Here is a 19,420-nt window from a genome sequence, read left to right as displayed (position 1 = left end):
AATTGCTTTGAAACTTTGATAGAATTCTGCCAGTGGACCATCAGAGCTGGGGGTCTTGCTAGGACTCATTTCCTCCTTGGCCTTGATTATTTCCTCTGATGGCTGCTCTTCTGAGATGTGTGGGATTCAATGCTGATCCTAATCAGAAACAGCAATTCTGCAGTACCTTTAAGGAAGGGCACTTTCGTGTCCATACCTTGACCAAAGACCTAGGCATGAAGTCCCCCACTTTTGACTCAGTTTACCTTAAAAATCTGAAGTCAATTTTCTCCCCTTGGGAGCATATGCCAATGAGCTGCCCTAGTTCCAAATCCAGTTTTGTTAAATGAGTTTCACAGTAAGCTGAGTGGTGCATGTGCATTGGCTCTAACATACCATTGGGCTCTCCTGCAATAAGTTTTCAGAAGGAACCATTATGATCACGTAGTCTGACCTGCTGCAGAACAGCTCCTGGATGTTTGTCTTGCCACGGAAGTTTGTCTTCAGCCACAAGTACTGAAGTAGATTTAAGTTCCCTGAATTGCACAGGATTGTTGACATTTTTAAAATGAAATCTTTTGTTGAAAATAGCTATTTTATTCAAAAATTGCAGGGGAGGTGGAGTTGTGAAAAATTGACAAAACTGTTAAGTTAGAAACTTCTTCACAGAAATTGTGCTTTTATACAAGTAGTTTTTATCCAACATTCTAGAAATTGGTGCTGAAATGGTTATTGAATATTTTAATTTACCGAATTTGGTGATTTATTCTGCTTTCTAGATGGATGGAACAATTTTTTTTTAAAAAGATCACTAAAAATACAGCTGAAAAACATCCAGAAAGTGTTGAAGACGGGACAATTCATCTCAGCTAGGCCCCCAACATTGACCAAACAGCCTTTATTTGGCCTGGAAGTTCATTGAACTCTTTCAATTACAGAGCCAAATTCTTCCTGACTTACAGTATTTGCAACCATTGATTTGTAAGGCGGGCATTCTTTAGCCTACAGTTTGCAAATGAAACCTGGTGGTTTGCTGAATTTCCTACCTCTGCCCCCCTCCCCATACATTGTCTGCAAATCTGGAGAAAATCATCACTCAATCCATGTGAAATAAATCAAAACAGAACCTACATATTTTGGGGAGTATAAAAAAAACCCTTTGTTTTTACTAAAGAATGAAAAAGTGAACAAGTGGCTTCTGAGTGGGAGAGCATCCATATTTGCTTAACTCCCAGCAGAGCAGGGATTGCAAGTCTTGCTCATTTATGTGTTATATCTTTGACAGACAGATAACTAACTTTGTAGTTTTATTTGAGAAGCTTAACGCCCTGGTACATCACTTTAAAAATGCAAGCCTGATCGTTTCAATGGAGTAGCAGGATGTATTATTTGTTTGTATTCCAGTAGCGTGTTGGAGCACCTGTCATGCCCCAGAGCCCCCTGGTGCTAGGCAGTACAAAAAGATTGTCCTTGCCGCAAAGAGCTTACAATCTAAAGATATTGGCCTCCACCATGCAGACAGACAATGCCACTTGGCATAAATATGATACATATTGTAAAGAATACAAAGTTCTTGGAATCCCAACAGTAAAAACACAAACTAATCTAAAATATTTATTTATAGACTAAACAGAGGGACACATTCTGCCCTCAGATACATGAAAGCAACTCTCATTGAACTCATTGGGAGCCGTGTATCTGAGGGTGACATCTTGCCCATAGCATGTCATCTGTTGTAACAGAAAGATAAGTATGTAAAAACCTCTTGCAGTATGCTTGGTATCTATGCTTTACTTTGCAGAAAGACTGATTATTCTGTGTACCTTGGAGCTGCAAGGGTCATTTTTTAACACTTCCTCCTGCTTTTTTGCAATTTTGCAAGCAAAGTACTTTCCTGATTATTCAGGATTTAGTTCAACTTCTAAGTCTTTCTTCCAGAATTTTACACTTAGCTGAGCAATGTGTCCAGCCATATTTGTTATTCAGGGCCATTGTGCCAGCTGACTGTTGCTGTATATATTTATATCCAATTGCAAGACTAAATGTTTTTAATCATGTCTTTGCAGCCTTTCCTCTGTTCCCTCACCCTTTTCCCTGCTGTTATACGTTGCTTCTGAAACCAGTAACTGTATTAAAATGCAAAGCCCCTTCATTATCCTAGTGCAACAGTTTAGAATCATAACTAGTATCTTTCTAGACCAGAAAGAACAAGTGTCACATTTTTAAAAGTAGTTACTCACCTATCAAACAAGCTGCACCTAAACTCCAAAGCAGAGACCTGGGACATGAATCCATTTTCGAAGTGAGTCACGGCTCCTCACCAAGTGAGAGCAGCTGCTAAGCTCCTACAGCTAACTGTTTGTCCTTTCTTTAGTTTTTGTTCCCAATTCCATCACCTGACTCTGATCATGTGGTTGAGTCAAACCAAACCCCCACAACAAACTAAGCAGGATTTACTTTTGAGAAGTGTCTTGTGTTTCAAAAGCATAAATCCAAACTAAATATCGTGCAGAAGGGTTTCTGTTCACTCTGAGTTCTTGCACTGAAATACATGCAAGAGAGAAGCTCTTTGAAAGAAGCAAAGAGCAGAATAAGCAGCTGTTGGATCCAGCATACAGAGTTGAGAGGGGCTATGAGGCAGGCTGCTGTCTAGCCCCCATGATCTTAACTTCATCGACAAGAATTACATCACTTTTGACATACTCAGGATTTCCCATAACAGGATAAACAGAAACAGCCCAAAGAAGTTCTCTTTGCAACTGACACTAAGGGTGATATAACTAAGGTCAGATGAAGAAAAGGAGTACCCGTGGCACCTTAGAGACTAACAAATTTATTAGAGCATAAGCTTTCGTGAGCTACAGCTCACTTCATCGGTCAGATGATTTCTGTGGCCAACCTCAAACAAGTTTACTGGCATGACAAAAGTTGCCAGAGTTGATACGTCACATATTTGTGAGTAGCACAGATCTTACAGTGCTTGGTAGGGAGAGGTTTAATGTAACAAATCCATGTCCCATTGCTGCCACATTTCTGATTCAAGCGTTGGGTGCAAGATTATTATTATTATTTATTTATTGTTTGAGGCTGGTTTCTGCTGTGTCTCTCTTTTCTTTCTTGTCTTATACTCAGTTCTAGTAATTTGGGGAAGTATCTTATATACTTTCATTTTATATATTTAACTAGAAAATCTCACTGTTTCAACTTTTTTTACCATATTGATTCCAAAATCAATCCTTGGATTTCTTGTGTATTTGTCTCCCAGTTTCTAGTATTGCATGATTGCAAGCACTGGCTGTATATTTGGAAAGGGTCTGTCTGTGGTTTGTGTATTTAAACTATAGTATGGTTAGTGTGAAACTTCAGTGAAGGAACAATAGCAGTTTAGCTTGTTGTGGTTTTGTTTTTTAATCTGTTTTCCCCAGTAAGGAATCATTTAGAGCTAAATATAGTGTCTGAGCACCGTTTCTTTCTTACTTTGTTCAGCACCTCAAAAGGATTCAGGGTTTGGGCTCTGATACTTACCTACCTCCAGAGTCTGCAGTGCATACTGGGCTGCAAGTTTTTATGAGAAAAAGTTCAAGAGATTTCTGGTGTTTACTGTTGAGATTTCCACACCAGCAAAATTCTTGAGAGCAGTCTCATATGGTATTTAATCACTTCTGGTCAGGTTAGGTGGAAACCAGAAATTGAAATGTGGGGTAAGGGGGAGACATACTCTGAACTCTGCCTTTAAAAAAAAAATCAGTTTTTTAAAAGTTTTGCTCTTATTCCTTCTGCTTTTAAAGAGAGACACACAGCTGTTTTTGGCCCCAAAAGTTACACTCACATATAGCAGCTCTGTCATCCCTGCCTGCAGTCCAGCTGTGATCTTGTGCCTGTAGCTGGGCTGTGAGGCATGGGCAGTTGGGGTTTTTCCTCCCACCTGACAGGGGTGTGATGGGTTCCCCCCTCAGGGTGCCACTTGGAACTGGCATACCACTGAGCTCTCCTGACTCACTAGCCTGGGCTCCCTTTACACTGTACTGCTGTGACAAGCTGCAGACCCACTCCCAGTCTCTCACTTGACTGCACGCATACAAGTAGGGGCACACCCAGCTGTTGTAACATGCAAAAAGGCTTTCTGACTAGCCCCTGCATGGGAAGGCTTCAACTAACTGCCTTGTTACTCAAGTACGCCCCCCCCCCCGGAGTACAAACCCAAAATTGTACCATCTTACGCTGCACAGAGAATTGTACAGCATAAGCTCATGAAATTCACCTCCTCCCTCAATGTGGAGAGAGAGATGCAACAGCTTTTTGCTCCCCAGTTATGAATTCCACACACTGGGTTTTAGACAAAACAAAAACAAGATTATTAACTACAAAAGATAGATTTTAAATTATTATAAGGGATAGCAAACATATCAAAGCAGATTTCCCAGCAAATAAAACAAAATGCAATCTAAGATTAATATACTAAAGAAATTGGTTACAAGTAGTAAATTCTCACCCTAAATGATATTTCAGGCAGATTGCAGGAACTTCCTTGCAGCTTAAAACTCCAGATATTCCTTTCACAGACCAGACACCCTCGAGCCTGGGTTCAGTCCTTTCTTTCCCAGTTCAGTCTTAGGTGTTTACAGCAGTCATCTTCAGTGGGGAGACAGTGAAAAACAAACTCAGATTATATCATTCTCCGGATTTAAATAGCTTTTGCATATGGCGGGAACCCTTTGTTTCCAAACTTAGTTCCCAGGCCAGTCAGTGGAAAAACACTGGTATTCCAAGATGGATTCCAGTATCAGATAACTTGGTCACATGTCTCTGTAGGGTCATAGCAGCCATGACTTGGAGGCTGTTTACAGCATCCCCAGGAAAGCTTCCCAAGAAGGTGGGATATTAGCATCTTCAAAGACCTGTTGTTCTCTCTAATGGCTCTTCCTCACAGCGAGCCATCTAGACTGATTGCATTCTGTCTGGGGGCATTCCCCAGGTGTAAACACGCTTGTAATTGATACATAGTCAATATTCCTAACTTCAGATACAGACATGATACAAATAGGATAATCATAACCTATCCAATGATATCTCACATGCCTTATCTTGCACAAAATATATCATAATTATGCCATACTCGTATCATAATATCTATGAAGAATATAGGGGGCATAGTATCATAAGGGGCACTAGGTTCCAGGCAGTCCCAGTGCTCCCCCAACTTGCACCAGACCAGCCTGAAGCCTTTGGGAGGCGGCAAAGGCAGCAGCTGGTGAGTAAGGTGACCAGGTACATGGGGTGTGGGGAAGAGGCAGGAACAAAATGGAATCAGTTGGGAGGCTTCTTGCGGGGAGAAGACAGAATCAGGGAGGCAGCCCCAAGTTCCCATTGCCCCATAAAACCCCTCCCCATCCTCTTGTCCCATCCACAACCCACCCCGACTACCCTACACTATCTCCGAGCTGCCCCTGGATTCCCCTCTCTCCCACCAATAATACAGCAACCAACCCACTCACCGTCCCAATGGTCCTTGACTCCCTACAAAACCCTGATCCCTGTTGGCTTCCCAGCTGTCTCTAGCTCCCGCTCCCTCCCATCAACTCCCACAGCCCTTTTTGCTTCTGAGGAATCTGTTCCAGCCTTCCCACACCTGCTGTCACAGCTCCTGCGGGTAGGAGAGAGGAGGGGAAACCCTATGAGGTAAATAATTGACTTGTTCTCATGTCAGGAGGGTGTGGTGGTGGAGCAGCATAAAGTTGGGCCATGCTGCAATGGCTTGTTGACAGTCTGGAATAATGGCTCTTCAAACTTTTCTGTTTCTGTTAGCACTGCCCCACACTGAACTCTGGCCTATTTGATTCCTTCTCTATGCTACTGGCTCCCTGGATTTCCCTGCAGAACTGGTGTGTTGTTTAAGAGCTGCATTAAAAAGGGCAGTGGTCCCTTTAGGCTCATTGGAAAGTGCTGCTGCTAATTAATCATCTTCTGGCCTTGGTTTAAATCCCTTAGAAAGTTTGGCAGTGAAAGGCTAGCTCTTCCATTTATAGTGGCATAAGGCCCCAGAGGGGGGAAGGCTGGGGAGGGGGGAAGGTGCTTCTCGATTCCAAAATCGAATTTTTTTATCCCGTTACCTCAAGCGGAATAAGACAACACTTTAGAAAGGAAAACTTTAGAAATGGTAGAGGGGAGATAAAAAGAAATCCTTTTCTCAGAAGGACAGATACGGAAGGAAGTGGAGTCTGTCACCGGTGGATTTAGCTTACAATAAGGGTATTCCTTCCTTCCTGTGCGATGTAATAAAAATGAAGAAACGACAAGGTAATATGGTGCAAACTGTAAGTGTATTAAGGACAAAGGTACAGAAAACTGGGGAAAACGGAGGAGAGGGTGAGGGAAGAAACACAAACTTAACCATACAGTGATTCAGTGACTGGCTTTAGGAGCTTGAAGCTCAGACCCACAAAACCTCCCTTGTCCTTCAGAAAAACAATAAATGAAAGCCCAATACAGAAACCTTTTCTACGATTTAGGCGCAGTGGACACTATGCACGGACGCAAAGCCCGGGACCTTCTACTCTCCGGCTAATTGGAAGCCTTTGAGGAGGACCAGTGGGGAGTCCCGACGACTGCTGGATTTTGTCGCAGGTGGGGAGACCCTCTGGAATGATGGAGACCGGGAAAGCAGTACCCTCCACAGGCAAGATGGATTTGGTTTGGTGTGGCGGGGATAGCGATGACAGGTCTTTCCTTCCTCACCCTTGCTGCGGGATAGATGGTACTCTTCTCTCCAGCTCTGGAACGTTGGGCAGACCCGACCATGCACGCGCTGCCGCTGGAATGGACAGCACCGAGCAGGCGCCGAGCAAGATCTAATATATTCTCTAAGGAGGGAAAAGTTTTGAGGGAATAGAATGTTGGGGCTTGGCTCTGGCGGGAAAAGCTGGTTTAGTTCGGTTTGAGCCAGAGCGCTCCAGCGTCTAAGTTGTAAACAAGTTCGCTTACAAAGATGGAGTCCAAGGGTCATAGTGCATATACTCCAGATTAGGATTTATTAAAGCCAGTGATTCACTTAACATTACTTCAAAGATACATTATTAAAACAAGTTTCAGGAGTAGCAGCCGTGTTAGTCTGTATTCGCAAAAAGAAAAGGAGTACTTGTGGCACCTTAGAGACTAAAATTTATTAGAGCATAAGCTTTCGTGAGCTACAGCTCAATGCAGCCGATGAAGTGAGCTGTAGCTCACGAAAGCTTATGCTCTAATAAATTTGTTAGTTAGTCTCTAAGGTGCCACAAGTACTCCTTTTATTATTAAAACAACTAATTGAACATATTAAACATATACCAATGTTTTTTTACTTCTTTATAGCTAACACCCCAATATACCCCACTGCTCTGCTACATTCCCATTCCCCCTCATAACTCTCCCCACAACACTCCCCACCAACAACGCGCCCCTCTCCACTGCCCTGGGACCTTTCTGCCCATTCACTGGTGCCCCTCAGCTCAGTACTCTGCTTTCATCTGGGCTAGGCCAGCTCCTCCTGGTCCTGGCTATGCAGCAGCTTTGCTCACAACCATCACCTGCCCTGCACTCATACAGCACAACCTTGTGACCTGGCACATGGGGTCGCAGTGCCATTCACTTAAATTTGGCTGGAATGCCCTCGTGATGGAGGGCAGCTGGGCCAAACCTGAGTGGGACTACAACCTACATGCATCCGATTGCAGTGCCATTCAGATTTGGCCCAGCTGCCCCTCTGTCTGACAGAGGGGCCATAGGGCCAAATTTGAGTGAATGGTGTTGAGACCCCACGTGCCAGGCAAAGTGCTGGAGCACTGCTCCAGCTGGCTGGTCTCCCTTAAGCTCATGGGTCCTGGTGCAACTGCACCACTTGCACCATTGTAGTTACACCACTGTCCTTTAAAGGGTGGGGAGGAGCAAACGTTGGCTTCTTACATTTCCTACTCCTGATTACAAGACCATTTGTTACAGGGGATGCTCTTCAGCCCCTTTCTCTTCCTCTTGTACGGTAAGTGTTAATGCCTAGCAACTGTGATTGTGTCTGCAACTGTGGAAGAACTTTCTTGTGTCGTGTTTGCAGAATGTTAAATACTGATAGCTACAGTCCGCTTATTAGAGCATGATCAAGCCTGCAGCTTGACCACAGGTTGGAAAGCAAACAGCCCTGTAGGTTTCCTTGGAAATCCAAATGGAACCTTCTCCACAGACAGGCTCACACACAACTTCCTTTAGTGTTGTCTAGGGAAGGACAAGTTCTGCGCCTTAAAGATCTCCAAGGTCTAAAGGGGGAGGGTGAAAGGCTAGAATGAAGTTGGCTTGTTTCCTGGGGTGCAAACACTTTTAGCTCACATTCTCTCACCCTTTTCAAGCAGAAGCTTAGACTTGCAAATGCTTAGTACTTCATGCACACCCCTAGTGTGAGGTTTCACACTCAGCTCATTATGAAGGCACTAGTCACCAATCCCTAGCTGAAGCTGCATTCTGAAATGGGCTTTTAATGAAGTGTAAAGTTCTGTTTTTCCTCTACATGTAGGTGGCCTTTCAGTGTGAAATCTCACACTGGGTTAGCTTTTATGGCCTTGGAATTTTTTAAGTAAGCTGTTTGATTTCTTTTCATAAATTTTTAGTGGGAAGCAGCCAAATGCATATCTTCTGTGGAGTAAACCCTTCTCTAGTGTACGCATAAAAACTTGGACAGCAGCTACACCTTTCAGTCAGATTTTATCCGATAACAGGGAAGGTTTATTGTTTCAGAGAAGTGCAGCTGGTAATAGATGGAAACTTCTCTCGCAGTAGCTGTACTTCGAGGTATAGTTCAAGGATCCTCTTCCCCCACAACAATGCTTTGTGTTTATTTCCTAAACAGGCAAGATTGCTACACACACAGTGTACTCAACGCACAACCACAAAAGCATGGAAATGAAAGTTAAACTATCTCAAGAGTATATGCCTCCTACTCCTCAATAGGCTAGCACAAACCTGTCATATACCCACAAACCATATATAATGTGTGTGGCAATCTTAACTCTTTCACCAGCTTAACTCCTCTTAACTCTTTCACTCTTAACTCCTTCACCAGCAAGACCCCTGGAGATATTTTTGCAAATCCCTTCTTTGTCATCGTCTTCTTAATTATTTATATTATCATAGCACCTAGGAGCCCTAGGCATGGATCATGACCGCATTTGGCACTTACATGGACCAAGGAAACTGATACTCACCAGATCTTCAAAAATAAGGTTCTTGATCTTTCAAACCAAATGACATGATCTTGAGCAGCACAACAAGTGCTATGCTAAGAGTTAGGCAATTTCATTTCAAGGCTTTGTCTTCATTTAGGACATTTTATCATGTTTAAAAAGAAGGTATCTTACCTTATGGAACTGGAGTTCTTCTGGATTTGTTCTCTCTGTGGTATTCTCTTTGGGGTGCCCATGTGCTCCCTATGCCCTGGACTGGAAATTATTCAATAGCTGTATCTGCAGGTTGTCTCTGTGCCTCCTTGTTCTCAAGGGCATAACGGGCAGCATGGACCAAATGCCTCTCCAGTTCAAATCACATGATTGCCCCAGCAGAGAAGAAGGAGGGTGAGTGGTGAATACCGGTAGGGACCACATATCTCAAATAACTCCAGTTACTATCATGTAAGCAACCTTCCTTTCTTTTTCCAGTGCTGATCCCTATGAATGTTCGTGATGGGTTGACTCCCAAGCAGTGCTCTTTGAAGAGGAGGGTGCCAGGAAACATGCAGTACTACAGAGTGGAGGAACTCTGAGCCAAAAGAGGCACTGGCAGCCAAAGCTTGCCTGGTAAAGGTGTGCATGAAGCCTCAAGTAGTTGCTCTGCATATCTAAAAGAGGGGGATATACTATAAGAAAGCTATGGATGTCACTTGGGCTCTTGTAGACTGTGCCCTGACAGTTTCAGGAGGAGCGGTTTTCATCAGATCATAGCAAAGGATAATGCAGGAGGAAATTCACCTAGAGAGCCTTTGAGAGGAGATTGATTTGCCTTTCATTCTTTCAGCAATAGCAGTGAACAACCTTGGACACTTCCTGAAGGGTGCTGCTGTTCCATTCAGGTAGAAGGCTAGAGCCCTGCGCATGTCCAGAGAATGGAGTCTTGTCTCCTACTGTGGTGAGGCTAAGCGTAAAACCCCAGAAGGTGAACAGGCTGGTTAAGGTGAAATTCAGAAGGTACTTTTGGTATGAACTTTGGATGCAGTCACAACAAAACTGTGTCTTTGTGGAAAATTGTGTAATGTCGGTCTGTCCTAAGGGCTCGGCGCTCCCCAGCCCTTCTAACAGAGGTAATTGCTGTCAAGAAAAAAGAAAAGGAGTACTTGTGGCACCTTAGAGACTAACAAATTTATTAGAGCACAAGCTTTCGTGAGCTACAGCTCATGACTTTGAAAGACAGGTGCAGGCAGGAACAAGAAGGTAAAGTTGGTCAAAGGTCAAATGGTGGTCTCATGAAAGCAAAGAGGCTGAGGTCCAGATCCCAGATGGGCTGGTTTTGAAACCAGAGGGAATATCCATACGATGGCTTTTAGAAATTTTTCAGCCAGTGGGATGTGCAAATGGGGTAACAGAGGTGCACACCATCATGTAGCCTAACAGAATGAGGCAGGATTGGGCTAGCGTACGACTTAAAACTGGTCGATGAGATCCCTTATGGCAAGGAATCAGCAATGAGGTAAGTAGGCCCTGGCTGTGATCAAGTTCAGGTCCACCCTGATGAATTCGATTTTTTTGCCTGGGTGTCAATATGGACTTACTTACAGTGATGGTGATGTTGCTTATACCTCCTGGCATGACCAACCCATGGGCAGCCAATTGTCCATGTTGAAATATCCATGAAATATCAGTCTTCCTTGTCTGCGGAGGTATGCAGTCTCCACCACAAGTATTTTCATAACTACTGTTGCGGGCATGGAGAGGCCGAAGAGGAGCACCCTGTATTGAAAGTGCGTTGAGCCCACTGTGAAGCGCAGGACGGTCCTGGTGTGTGGGGTGCAGGTCCAAATGAAAATATGCATCTTTCAAAGTGAGGGTTGCAAAACCCGTAGCTTGAGGGGAGGGAGGGATTTATAGAGGCCAGTGTGATCATTCTGAACTTTGAGTGTCAGAGGAAGATATTCAGTTCTCTGAAGTCCAGAATGAGTCTCCAGCCCTGCTTCTTTTGGGGGGTGAGGAAGTACCTTAAGTAAAAGTCCTTCCCTGTGTGCGGGAGTGGTACAGTCTCTGTTGCCCCCATTTGGAGAAGGGAGTCTGCCTCTTGTTTGAGAATTATTTTGTGGGAGGGGTCTCTGAAAAGGGAAAGGGGAGGATACCCAGGCCCCATTTGTCTATTGTGATAGTGGTCTACATTGGAAGAAAATGGGCCAGGCAGCCACCAAAAAGGGGACGCTGTCAGATGCCACATCAAAATGACTTTCTGAGCAGTAGCTGAGACTGCAGAGTGGAGGATAATGGTGCAAGCTGTTTACCCCACTGGGTCCTCTGTCATTTCCAGGGAGGTTTATATATCCTTTGTTGGAAGAAAGATGGAGGCAGAGGAGACCTTTGGAGTCTCTCTATGGGGAGCCAGAATATATATCCCCAGAGCGGAAGGTAGTTTCAGAGGTTGAGGGTATGCAGTGACATCTGTTTGGTCACTAAAGAGGTTGCTACCCTCAAAGGGAAAGTCCTTAATGGTAGTTTGGACCAGGGAGCGCCATTAAAGGATACTTACTGTGATTTAGTGCATGAGAACCTGTCTGCTAAAAATGAGGCAAAGCTCAGAAAATTGCCCTTTGATTACTAACTTTGTCACCACTGAACTGCCCCAAATTCAGTCCAGTAGCCGAAATGAGATATTTTGTATCTCAAACTCAGTCAACCAACTCTTACAGAAAGATTTGTTTGAGAAAAAACAAGTTAGCATTGACACAGCAATAAAGCAAGATCTGAGAGACAATGCACTGCTTTCCATGCACAAAGAACTTTACAAACATCTCCTTAATCCTCATAACAGCCCTGTGAAGCGTTACCCCTATTTTAAAGGGTGGGAGACTAGGACAGAGAGGAGAAGCAACTTGACCAAGATCAGAGAAAGTTTTGTTTCACATCCAGGATTAGAGTTCAGGAACTCCTGCAGTCCAGTCACTAAACACGAGCTATAATTAAATAGTTCAGGAAGTATAAGATTTGAAACAACATGGCTGGATATTTGAGGTTTTAGGTCAATGTTTAAAATCCAGCTGAGATAATGAGTAGGTACTTGGAGGCCTACTTGGAATGAGGCTGTTGGCAGAGTCCATGGACTAATCTCCGCATAGCAAAGCTACCATCACAACTGTCAACCTTGTCAGAAGTCTTGGGTGGGGTCAGGAAGGACTGTATGAATTTTTGAATGGTTTGGCGATACAAGTGGTGCCTCCAGGTCAGACATGAGGTAGTTGCAGTATGGGAAGGTTTGCATTGCTGTTTTACCTGTTCTAGGCAATCTCTGTTGTTAATCTGGCACTCTTTACAAGGAGATTTACGTAGGAGCTGCGATTTTTGGTTTTAGAGCTCTTTTAAAAAAAAAAAAAAGTTACTGCACCTGCCAAAGTGACCACATGATGGCACTGCACGGTCAGGAGTGTTTCAATCACTAAGATACTTACTCCTGGGGCGATTCTGGGTGACTGCGCACCTGCAGAACTCCTGCAGAAAACGGCAGGGAAGCAAAGGGAAGATGTGCTGGGGATGGGGGTGGTAAGGAGGCAACCATGGGTGCAGCTTTTTGGGGGGGATTGCCTCCTCCAACCAGAGGTGAGGCATGGGAGGGGTAAATGGGGTTACACGCCACTGCCTCCACCCCCACACTACTTCTGCAAGCGCAGAGCTGCCCAGCTGAGGGAGGCTGCGACTGGGCTCTGCTGACTCTGCAGCTGAACGCTGCCTCCTGGGTCCTAGTGTGTGCTAGGAGCCTTCCTGATTTCTGTGCAACAGTGAGTGGCCGCGATGGGGCATGGGGAAATGAGGGAAAAAGGCAGTGGGAAAGGAAGGGAGGGGATTGGAGAAGAAAAGGGGATAGGGAAATCAGAAAGGGAAGGGGGAGCCTGGCATGCGGCACATCCTTGGCAGCTGGGGCTCCCCCGTTAAGCAGGCCCACTGAACCCTCACTGACAGACCCTACCCCTCCCTAAACCTGGACCCCTCTGACAAGCCCCCCACAGCCAGACCCCCATCCCACTGAGCCCCAATCAGCTGCACCTAGACCCCCACCCCATCAAGCCCCACTCCCCCAGCCTCCCACACGCACCGCCCCCTCCAAGCCCTAACCATCTTCACCTGAATCCCCTGCAGAATCCCATTGCCTCTGTGCATCCAGATCTCTCGCTGTGCTGACCGCACCCAGAGTGCCCCCCACAAACCTCTCACCCACACCTGGATCCACCACACTAAGCCCCTCCACACTTGGATCCTGCTGGGCTGAGCCTGCCTATCCACACCTGGTGCAGAGGGGGAGGGCCCTGGTGTATTTCTGGAGCAGGCCTCACTGCTGAGTCCCTGTCCTGGGGGAGGTGGGGGCTTCAGGGTGACCTCCCACCTCAATCCAGCCAGTGGCCTGCCAAGCTGGAGCCACGTTTATTTATTCACAAATAAAATTTGCAGAATTTTTAATGTTTTGGTGCAGAATTCCCTCAGGAGTAGATACTGTTTACTAAATCTATTACAGGTCTGCCAGCAGGCTTCTTAGAGTTCTATAGGCTCCATAATGGGGAGATGGTAATTTAAAAAAAAAAAAAAAAAAAAGGCAGGGGGAAAGGATTAGATAAAGAAATTGCCAGCAACCACCATTTAAACAAACACCTCACGTTATTTTTATCTCTATGGTATAGATTGTATTTTTGGATTAGGAAAGAGTCACTGGAATGGAGGTAGTGGTAGAAAGTTACACACCCGAGCAAAGCCAGGATTGCTTACCATATCTAGGGTATGATGGTAGGAAACCTGAAGGGTGAGCGGTGTCCCATCTGATACAGCACTAGTCAGGACAATGTGGTTGGTGCTGATTTAAGAATCTAGAAAGTTAAAAAGGAGGCCAAGAGCTGCATCATTTAGAACTTGAAACAGTAACAGTGCCAGTTAAGTCAATCACTGCTGATGTTAAGAATGCAGGGTGAGCATAACATTTCTGCTACTCAAGTCGGAGCAAACATACTGGTCATTCTGAAGATACTGGTACAGCTACCCTGCAGTAAGCTGTACAAAGAGGGCTATATATTAAAATTGAACCTCATGATCATAAGAAGGGGTACTGCTGTTTTGAAGTTGACATGTTTTAAGAGCAGGTTAGACAAACACCTGCAGGGATGGGCTGGATAATACTTAGTCCTGCCATGAATGCAGGGGGCTGGACTAGATGACCTCTTGAGGTCCCTTCGAGTCCTATGAGAAATATTTTCATATCAATCCCACATGGCTCCTCAGAGAATGGTCATGACTGAGACACCAAGATTATTAACAGGATTCACTACTGTCAATCTCATTAACAAGCAGTGACCCAAACTAGGCACAAGTGTCATCTTAACAACGGCAATCTATCCTGCATGTAGTTCTATATCAGGGGTTCTCAAACTGGGGGTCGGGATCCCTCAGGGGGTCACAAGGTTATTACATGGGGGGGTCAAGCTGTCAACCTTCACCCCAAACCCCACTTTGCCTCCAGCATTTAAAATGGTGTTAAATATATTTTAAAATGTTTTTAATTTATAAGGCAGGGGGAGGGTCGCACTCAGAGACTTGCTATGTGAAAGGGGTCACCAGTAAAAAAGTTTGAGAGCCCCTGTTCTATACTAACTTTAAAGAATGTAACTACATAAAGTACTATAAATAATCCAATGAGTTTATTTTAAAGCTCAGCTATATATAGATGCACCACGATACAAGAAGATCACTTTGTCAGGCAGCTACTACACACTACTAGCTCAACTGTTAGCTCAATATGTAGAAATATGTCATTGCAGATTGTAATAACTGACCTTACAGTTTCTTTAGAAAATCTAAACTTTTATTATACATACTGTAGTACACTGAAAATACGTACCCGAAGACAGAAGATCTTGAATTTACAACTGTACAAAAAACAAATAGAAAACATATGGGCTATGCTATAGATGTAACATTTTACAAAATGACATTTCTTGTTAAAGGCACCAGATTCCCAGTGGGCTCTGGCTTAACATTTTTCAGTCTTTTTTCTAGTCAGATCTTGCTATGAAAGTGTGAGCCAACCTCAAGCTTTACAGTGCCAAAGTATCAAGCTTCTTTTTTCTATGTAAGTGGTTTGCACTTTGATGGAAATTAGCAACTTCACAGGAGCCTATTTTATTAACTACTCGAAAGAAGATTTTTCCCATCACATCCAGCACCCTCTTTTATTTGGCTGAAAGGTTAACAGCAAAACTATAAATAAAAACTGAGACCCCTTAGGACACTGATCCAGAACTGAAGAGTTAGTCATCCTAAGAACTGTGCAGTGTTTTGGGGAGTTGGAGGGGATTTACTAGAGAACGCTTGGGCAGGAAAAGGTGTTTCCTCACCTCAGAAGAGATGAAAGGAGCCATGTTACCTGTTTCTAACCTATACTTCACCCTAGAATCCTAAATAAGAGAAACTAATTCTGTGTGGCCCCTCAGTAACCACACTGGGGGGCTTTCACAACCTTAAAAAACAAAAACAAAACACCCACAAAGGTCTCCTCCTTGCCCCCAGTGTAAAATTCCCCAGGGCATTCTTGTTTGCTGAAGCTACCCCACAATGCACATGTGACGTTCTGGCTCACAGACTAGGGCCTAGAATGTTGGCTACAGTAACGAAAAAGGATTTAAAGAATGTTAGCTCTGAACAATGTGTGCACCTCCCACGCCTAGTTAGTGGGGGCTTAAGCACATCATTCTAGAGTTAACTTGGTTTTTGATTAGCTTTGCGATGCACCGCTGAGCCTCATGTACAAAATCAACTTTTCAGTCATTTAGATGCTAGGTGAAGACAAAAATGATCAAGCTCAAGGAGTCAGATTTGCTTTGTAAAATAAAGATTAAATAATATACAGGAATTCAAGTGCTTGCTTTGCCGTTTCCTGAACCGTCTGGTACTTTAGATGTACTCTTCTCAAAGCACTGGTTCAGTGTTTCCAAGCTATGATGCAGGGCTCTCGATGTAGTTTAGTTTTTCAGCAGTGTAATGATTCTAAAAACATTTAAATGGCTACTTTCATTTCATATTTTGTGTTTAAAAAGGACACTAGATACTCAGAGCTAGTTGAAATAAAGTTAGTCCTTAGGGCTAGATCCATCCAAGAGAGAGAAGCTTTTTTATTTAAAAATAAGATTGCTAATTATTTTAGCAATGTTAAGTTGTCTCAGTTCCAGTGAGAATGAGTTTAAAATATTTTGTTTCTATTTAAAAACTAATTGGTTTAGTGCATATCACTAGTCTTCGATGAATAGGCCTGGAGATTGAAGTCTATCCATCTACACAGTAAGGAGAGAGCAGGTAGCAGCAGTACAAGTTTCCCCCATCCTGCTTCATTTTAATACTTCAACCGAGTTCTGGAGAGACTACTTAGAGAGAGGGGGCATCTTCTTGCCCATGCAGTCCTCCTCCTTGCTGCTGATAGCTAAATTTTGGGGATGTGGACATTTGTCCACTAGACACTGGACAGAGAACCCCAACTCATTGCATGTAAAAACTGAAGAGCCATCAAATGACAGCTTCTGATCACTACCAAACGGGAATGAGTTTTGAACCAATAACTGGGGATGCGAGCGCACATCCCCTGAGGTGTCCACTCCTAAAAACATTGTTTCTTATAAAAAGAAACAAACCCCTCATCTAATTTCTGTATTAGCAGAAGACGAAATGTATTAAAACAGCAGCAGTTAAGACAGAAGTGTCACACTGGTTTAGTTTATAGAAAACTAGTTGTCACATGGACTATTTTAAAACTTGAAAGCAAACGAGATTGAAAGGGAATGCAATTTATTCCTTACACATTTTTAAAAAGACAAATACTTCTGACTTTAGCCCTTCACTTGTAATGTATTAAGTCAAAGAAGTTATAACCATTGTGAACACACCTTATAGTGAATTCATTCTAAAAACAAAACCCTCCACTCATCTTAACTTGTTCCTGTTGCTTGTTTGGCTGATTTGTATCACTTGGAAAATAGTCTACCTCACTGCAGAAATGGAGTAATTAAATAGAGGGCACTTTCCAGAATGACAGTTATGCTGAGGAGTCTCATTCTCTCACTTATATGTGCACACAACTTCTTAATGATAATGGAAGTTCCATGTAGGTCACTGTACCAACAGTACAACTCAACTATTAAGTGTTAGAATGGTTAATTTAGGATATTCTGGACCTTAATTTTGTTATGTATATTTGCAAACATACATACTTTTGATCAAATCACAATAAAATGTTGTAAATACATTTCTTCATTAATGCTCGCCCTGTTCTGATAGGCACATAGCTGGATAACCTATAGGCTGTGTTGGCACACAGATGTATCATTTAGGGGATATTTGCTTTTATCTTAGAAAAAGATCTTTTGTTGGCCTAAAAATCATAGATTAACATTCCTTTTTAAAGCCAATCCTGAGTCATCACAAGGCCCCATGTCAGTCTCCCACAATGCTATGTGACTTATCTTTGTACTTCTCCCTCCCCAGCATCACCTTCCCAGGCAAGTGCAATTCCACACGAGATTGGCTGAAAGAAATTTAACATGGACATTTAACACAAGTCTCTATTAAGGGCCAAATTCTGAAGTCACTACTTATTCCTGGTCTACACACAAGATGTACTGCTTTAACTGTACCAGTTCAGTTAAAGTGGTACAATCCTCCTAGTTTGGTACAATTATATTGGTATGTGTGCATATATGGTATAGCTATTCCTGTATGGGAAAGGGAATAAGCTAAACAAGCATAAGACCCCTGTACTCTGGTATAATTGCATTCACACTAGGGGTTTTACTGGTATAACTATATCAGTTTTCAAGAAAGTCACACCCAACTGTTGTACCAGTACAAAAAGTGTGTGCAGCTCAGGCCTTGGTCACCAAGTGCCCAGTGGCTGATTAGTCAAACTTGCACTGAAAAAAAAAAAAAAAAAAAAAAAAAAGCAGTCTCGCTAACCTTCCACATTCACAGATGTGGCAGTAACTCACTTTGTGGCTGGAAGAGCCACTCTTAAGACTGCAGTAAAATTCAACTGCTCTTGAGAGGCGTGAAAGCACAATACAACTTCATTCCCTCCAAGAGAAAGATATGTTGCCCAGGGGGCCTGCTGTACAAGAGCCAGAGATTAATCTCTACTGTGCACTTCACGTGGTAGCAAAGAGCTATGATCCCGAAGCAGCCCATAAGCAAGGTGGGAATTTCTTTTGGCAATCTTAAGTTTGACACTAAAGGAAATTATAAATTTTGCTGCATAAAAGGTTAAGATATTCAGTTCCCCTCCATCTCAGTTGATTTATGCCAAATACAGATTAACTCGTGCTGGGCATTAACATTCGCAATACAGTAAGATTAACAAAGCTTCTCAAACCCACCCTATGACCCTGGAAAAGACAAGCTAAACACACAGTGGGTGCCATTAGACATCTACACTCGCAGTAGTTAGATTTACTGCGATCAAATTGCAGGAAGAACTGCAAATACCTGTGGTGGTGCAAATGTCCATATGTAAATGGAACCCATGTAGTCAAAGTAAATATTTCTGCAATAAAATCCGTGACCTTGCTTAGTGGTAAATTGTGATTCTGCAATTGTCCTTTCCTCAGTGCTTGGAACTGAAATGCTCTCAAAGTGAAAAGGAAATTTTTCAGCTGTGATCTCAATGTCTGGCACCCTGAACCACAGAACAAATGTTAACTTCCCCCCCTTAAAAAAATAAAAGAAATAAAAATCTGTCAGTCTGACAGCATCTTCATACTGCATTCACCTGAGCCCAGTTAGTTTGGATAGCTACAACTTGTATTTTGGAAGGGAATAAGAAACCTACACATGAATGCCATTTTGTACAATGGACGCACTCTAGAGGAGCTGGCTGATTCTAGTCTTGGTTTGGTCCACCATTTGTTGTTACTGAAGCTCTTAGGAAACATTAGTTATAGGTTTGTACTTCTTGAGTCTGGTCCACTGGCCCGTAGCATAGTTCATTTCAAAGACTGTGTCAACTAACATGGTGGTGCTCCCAGTGCCATCGGCCTTTGGTAAAACTTCTGTATGCTCGCTAAGTTTAATCTGGATGATGTCTCCTTGCTCTTGGCAAGGATTCTCTGTGGAGACAAGAATAAAAAATAGTCAAACTGCAAGACAAGACACATTTCAACACAGCCAGTTAGCAAAATTAAAGGGTAAGGAAAAGCTTTGGCTCTGCCAGGGCCAGAGGG

General features: G+C 43.3%; 2 protein-coding genes across 2 annotated transcripts in view; both read right to left on the bottom strand.

Annotated features, from left to right (window-relative positions):
- LOC119855042 (furin-like protease 2) overlaps nucleotides 1-2,391 on the bottom strand; it is a 31,188-nt gene extending 28,797 nt beyond the window's left edge. Inside the window, exon 1 of the mRNA XM_038400417.2 lies at nucleotides 2,220-2,391. Coding sequence (XP_038256345.1) covers nucleotides 2,220-2,274 — 55 coding nt within the window. The 5' untranslated portion in view covers nucleotides 2,275-2,391. The remainder of the gene's footprint in view (nucleotides 1-2,219) is intronic.
- Nucleotides 2,392-15,006: 12,615 nt separating this feature from the next.
- NELFA (negative elongation factor complex member A) overlaps nucleotides 15,007-19,420 on the bottom strand; it is a 33,927-nt gene continuing 29,513 nt past the window's right edge. The window contains exon 11 of the mRNA XM_038400413.2: nucleotides 15,007-19,306. Coding sequence (XP_038256341.1) covers nucleotides 19,122-19,306 — 185 coding nt within the window. The 3' untranslated portion in view covers nucleotides 15,007-19,121. The remainder of the gene's footprint in view (nucleotides 19,307-19,420) is intronic.

This window comes from Dermochelys coriacea, chromosome 4 (assembly GCF_009764565.3).
Source record: "Dermochelys coriacea isolate rDerCor1 chromosome 4, rDerCor1.pri.v4, whole genome shotgun sequence".
In the NCBI taxonomy this organism is placed as follows: domain Eukaryota; kingdom Metazoa; phylum Chordata; order Testudines; family Dermochelyidae; genus Dermochelys; species Dermochelys coriacea.
The sequence above is the reverse complement of the archived record's forward strand: the minus strand, read 5'-3'. Positions and strand labels throughout refer to the sequence as shown.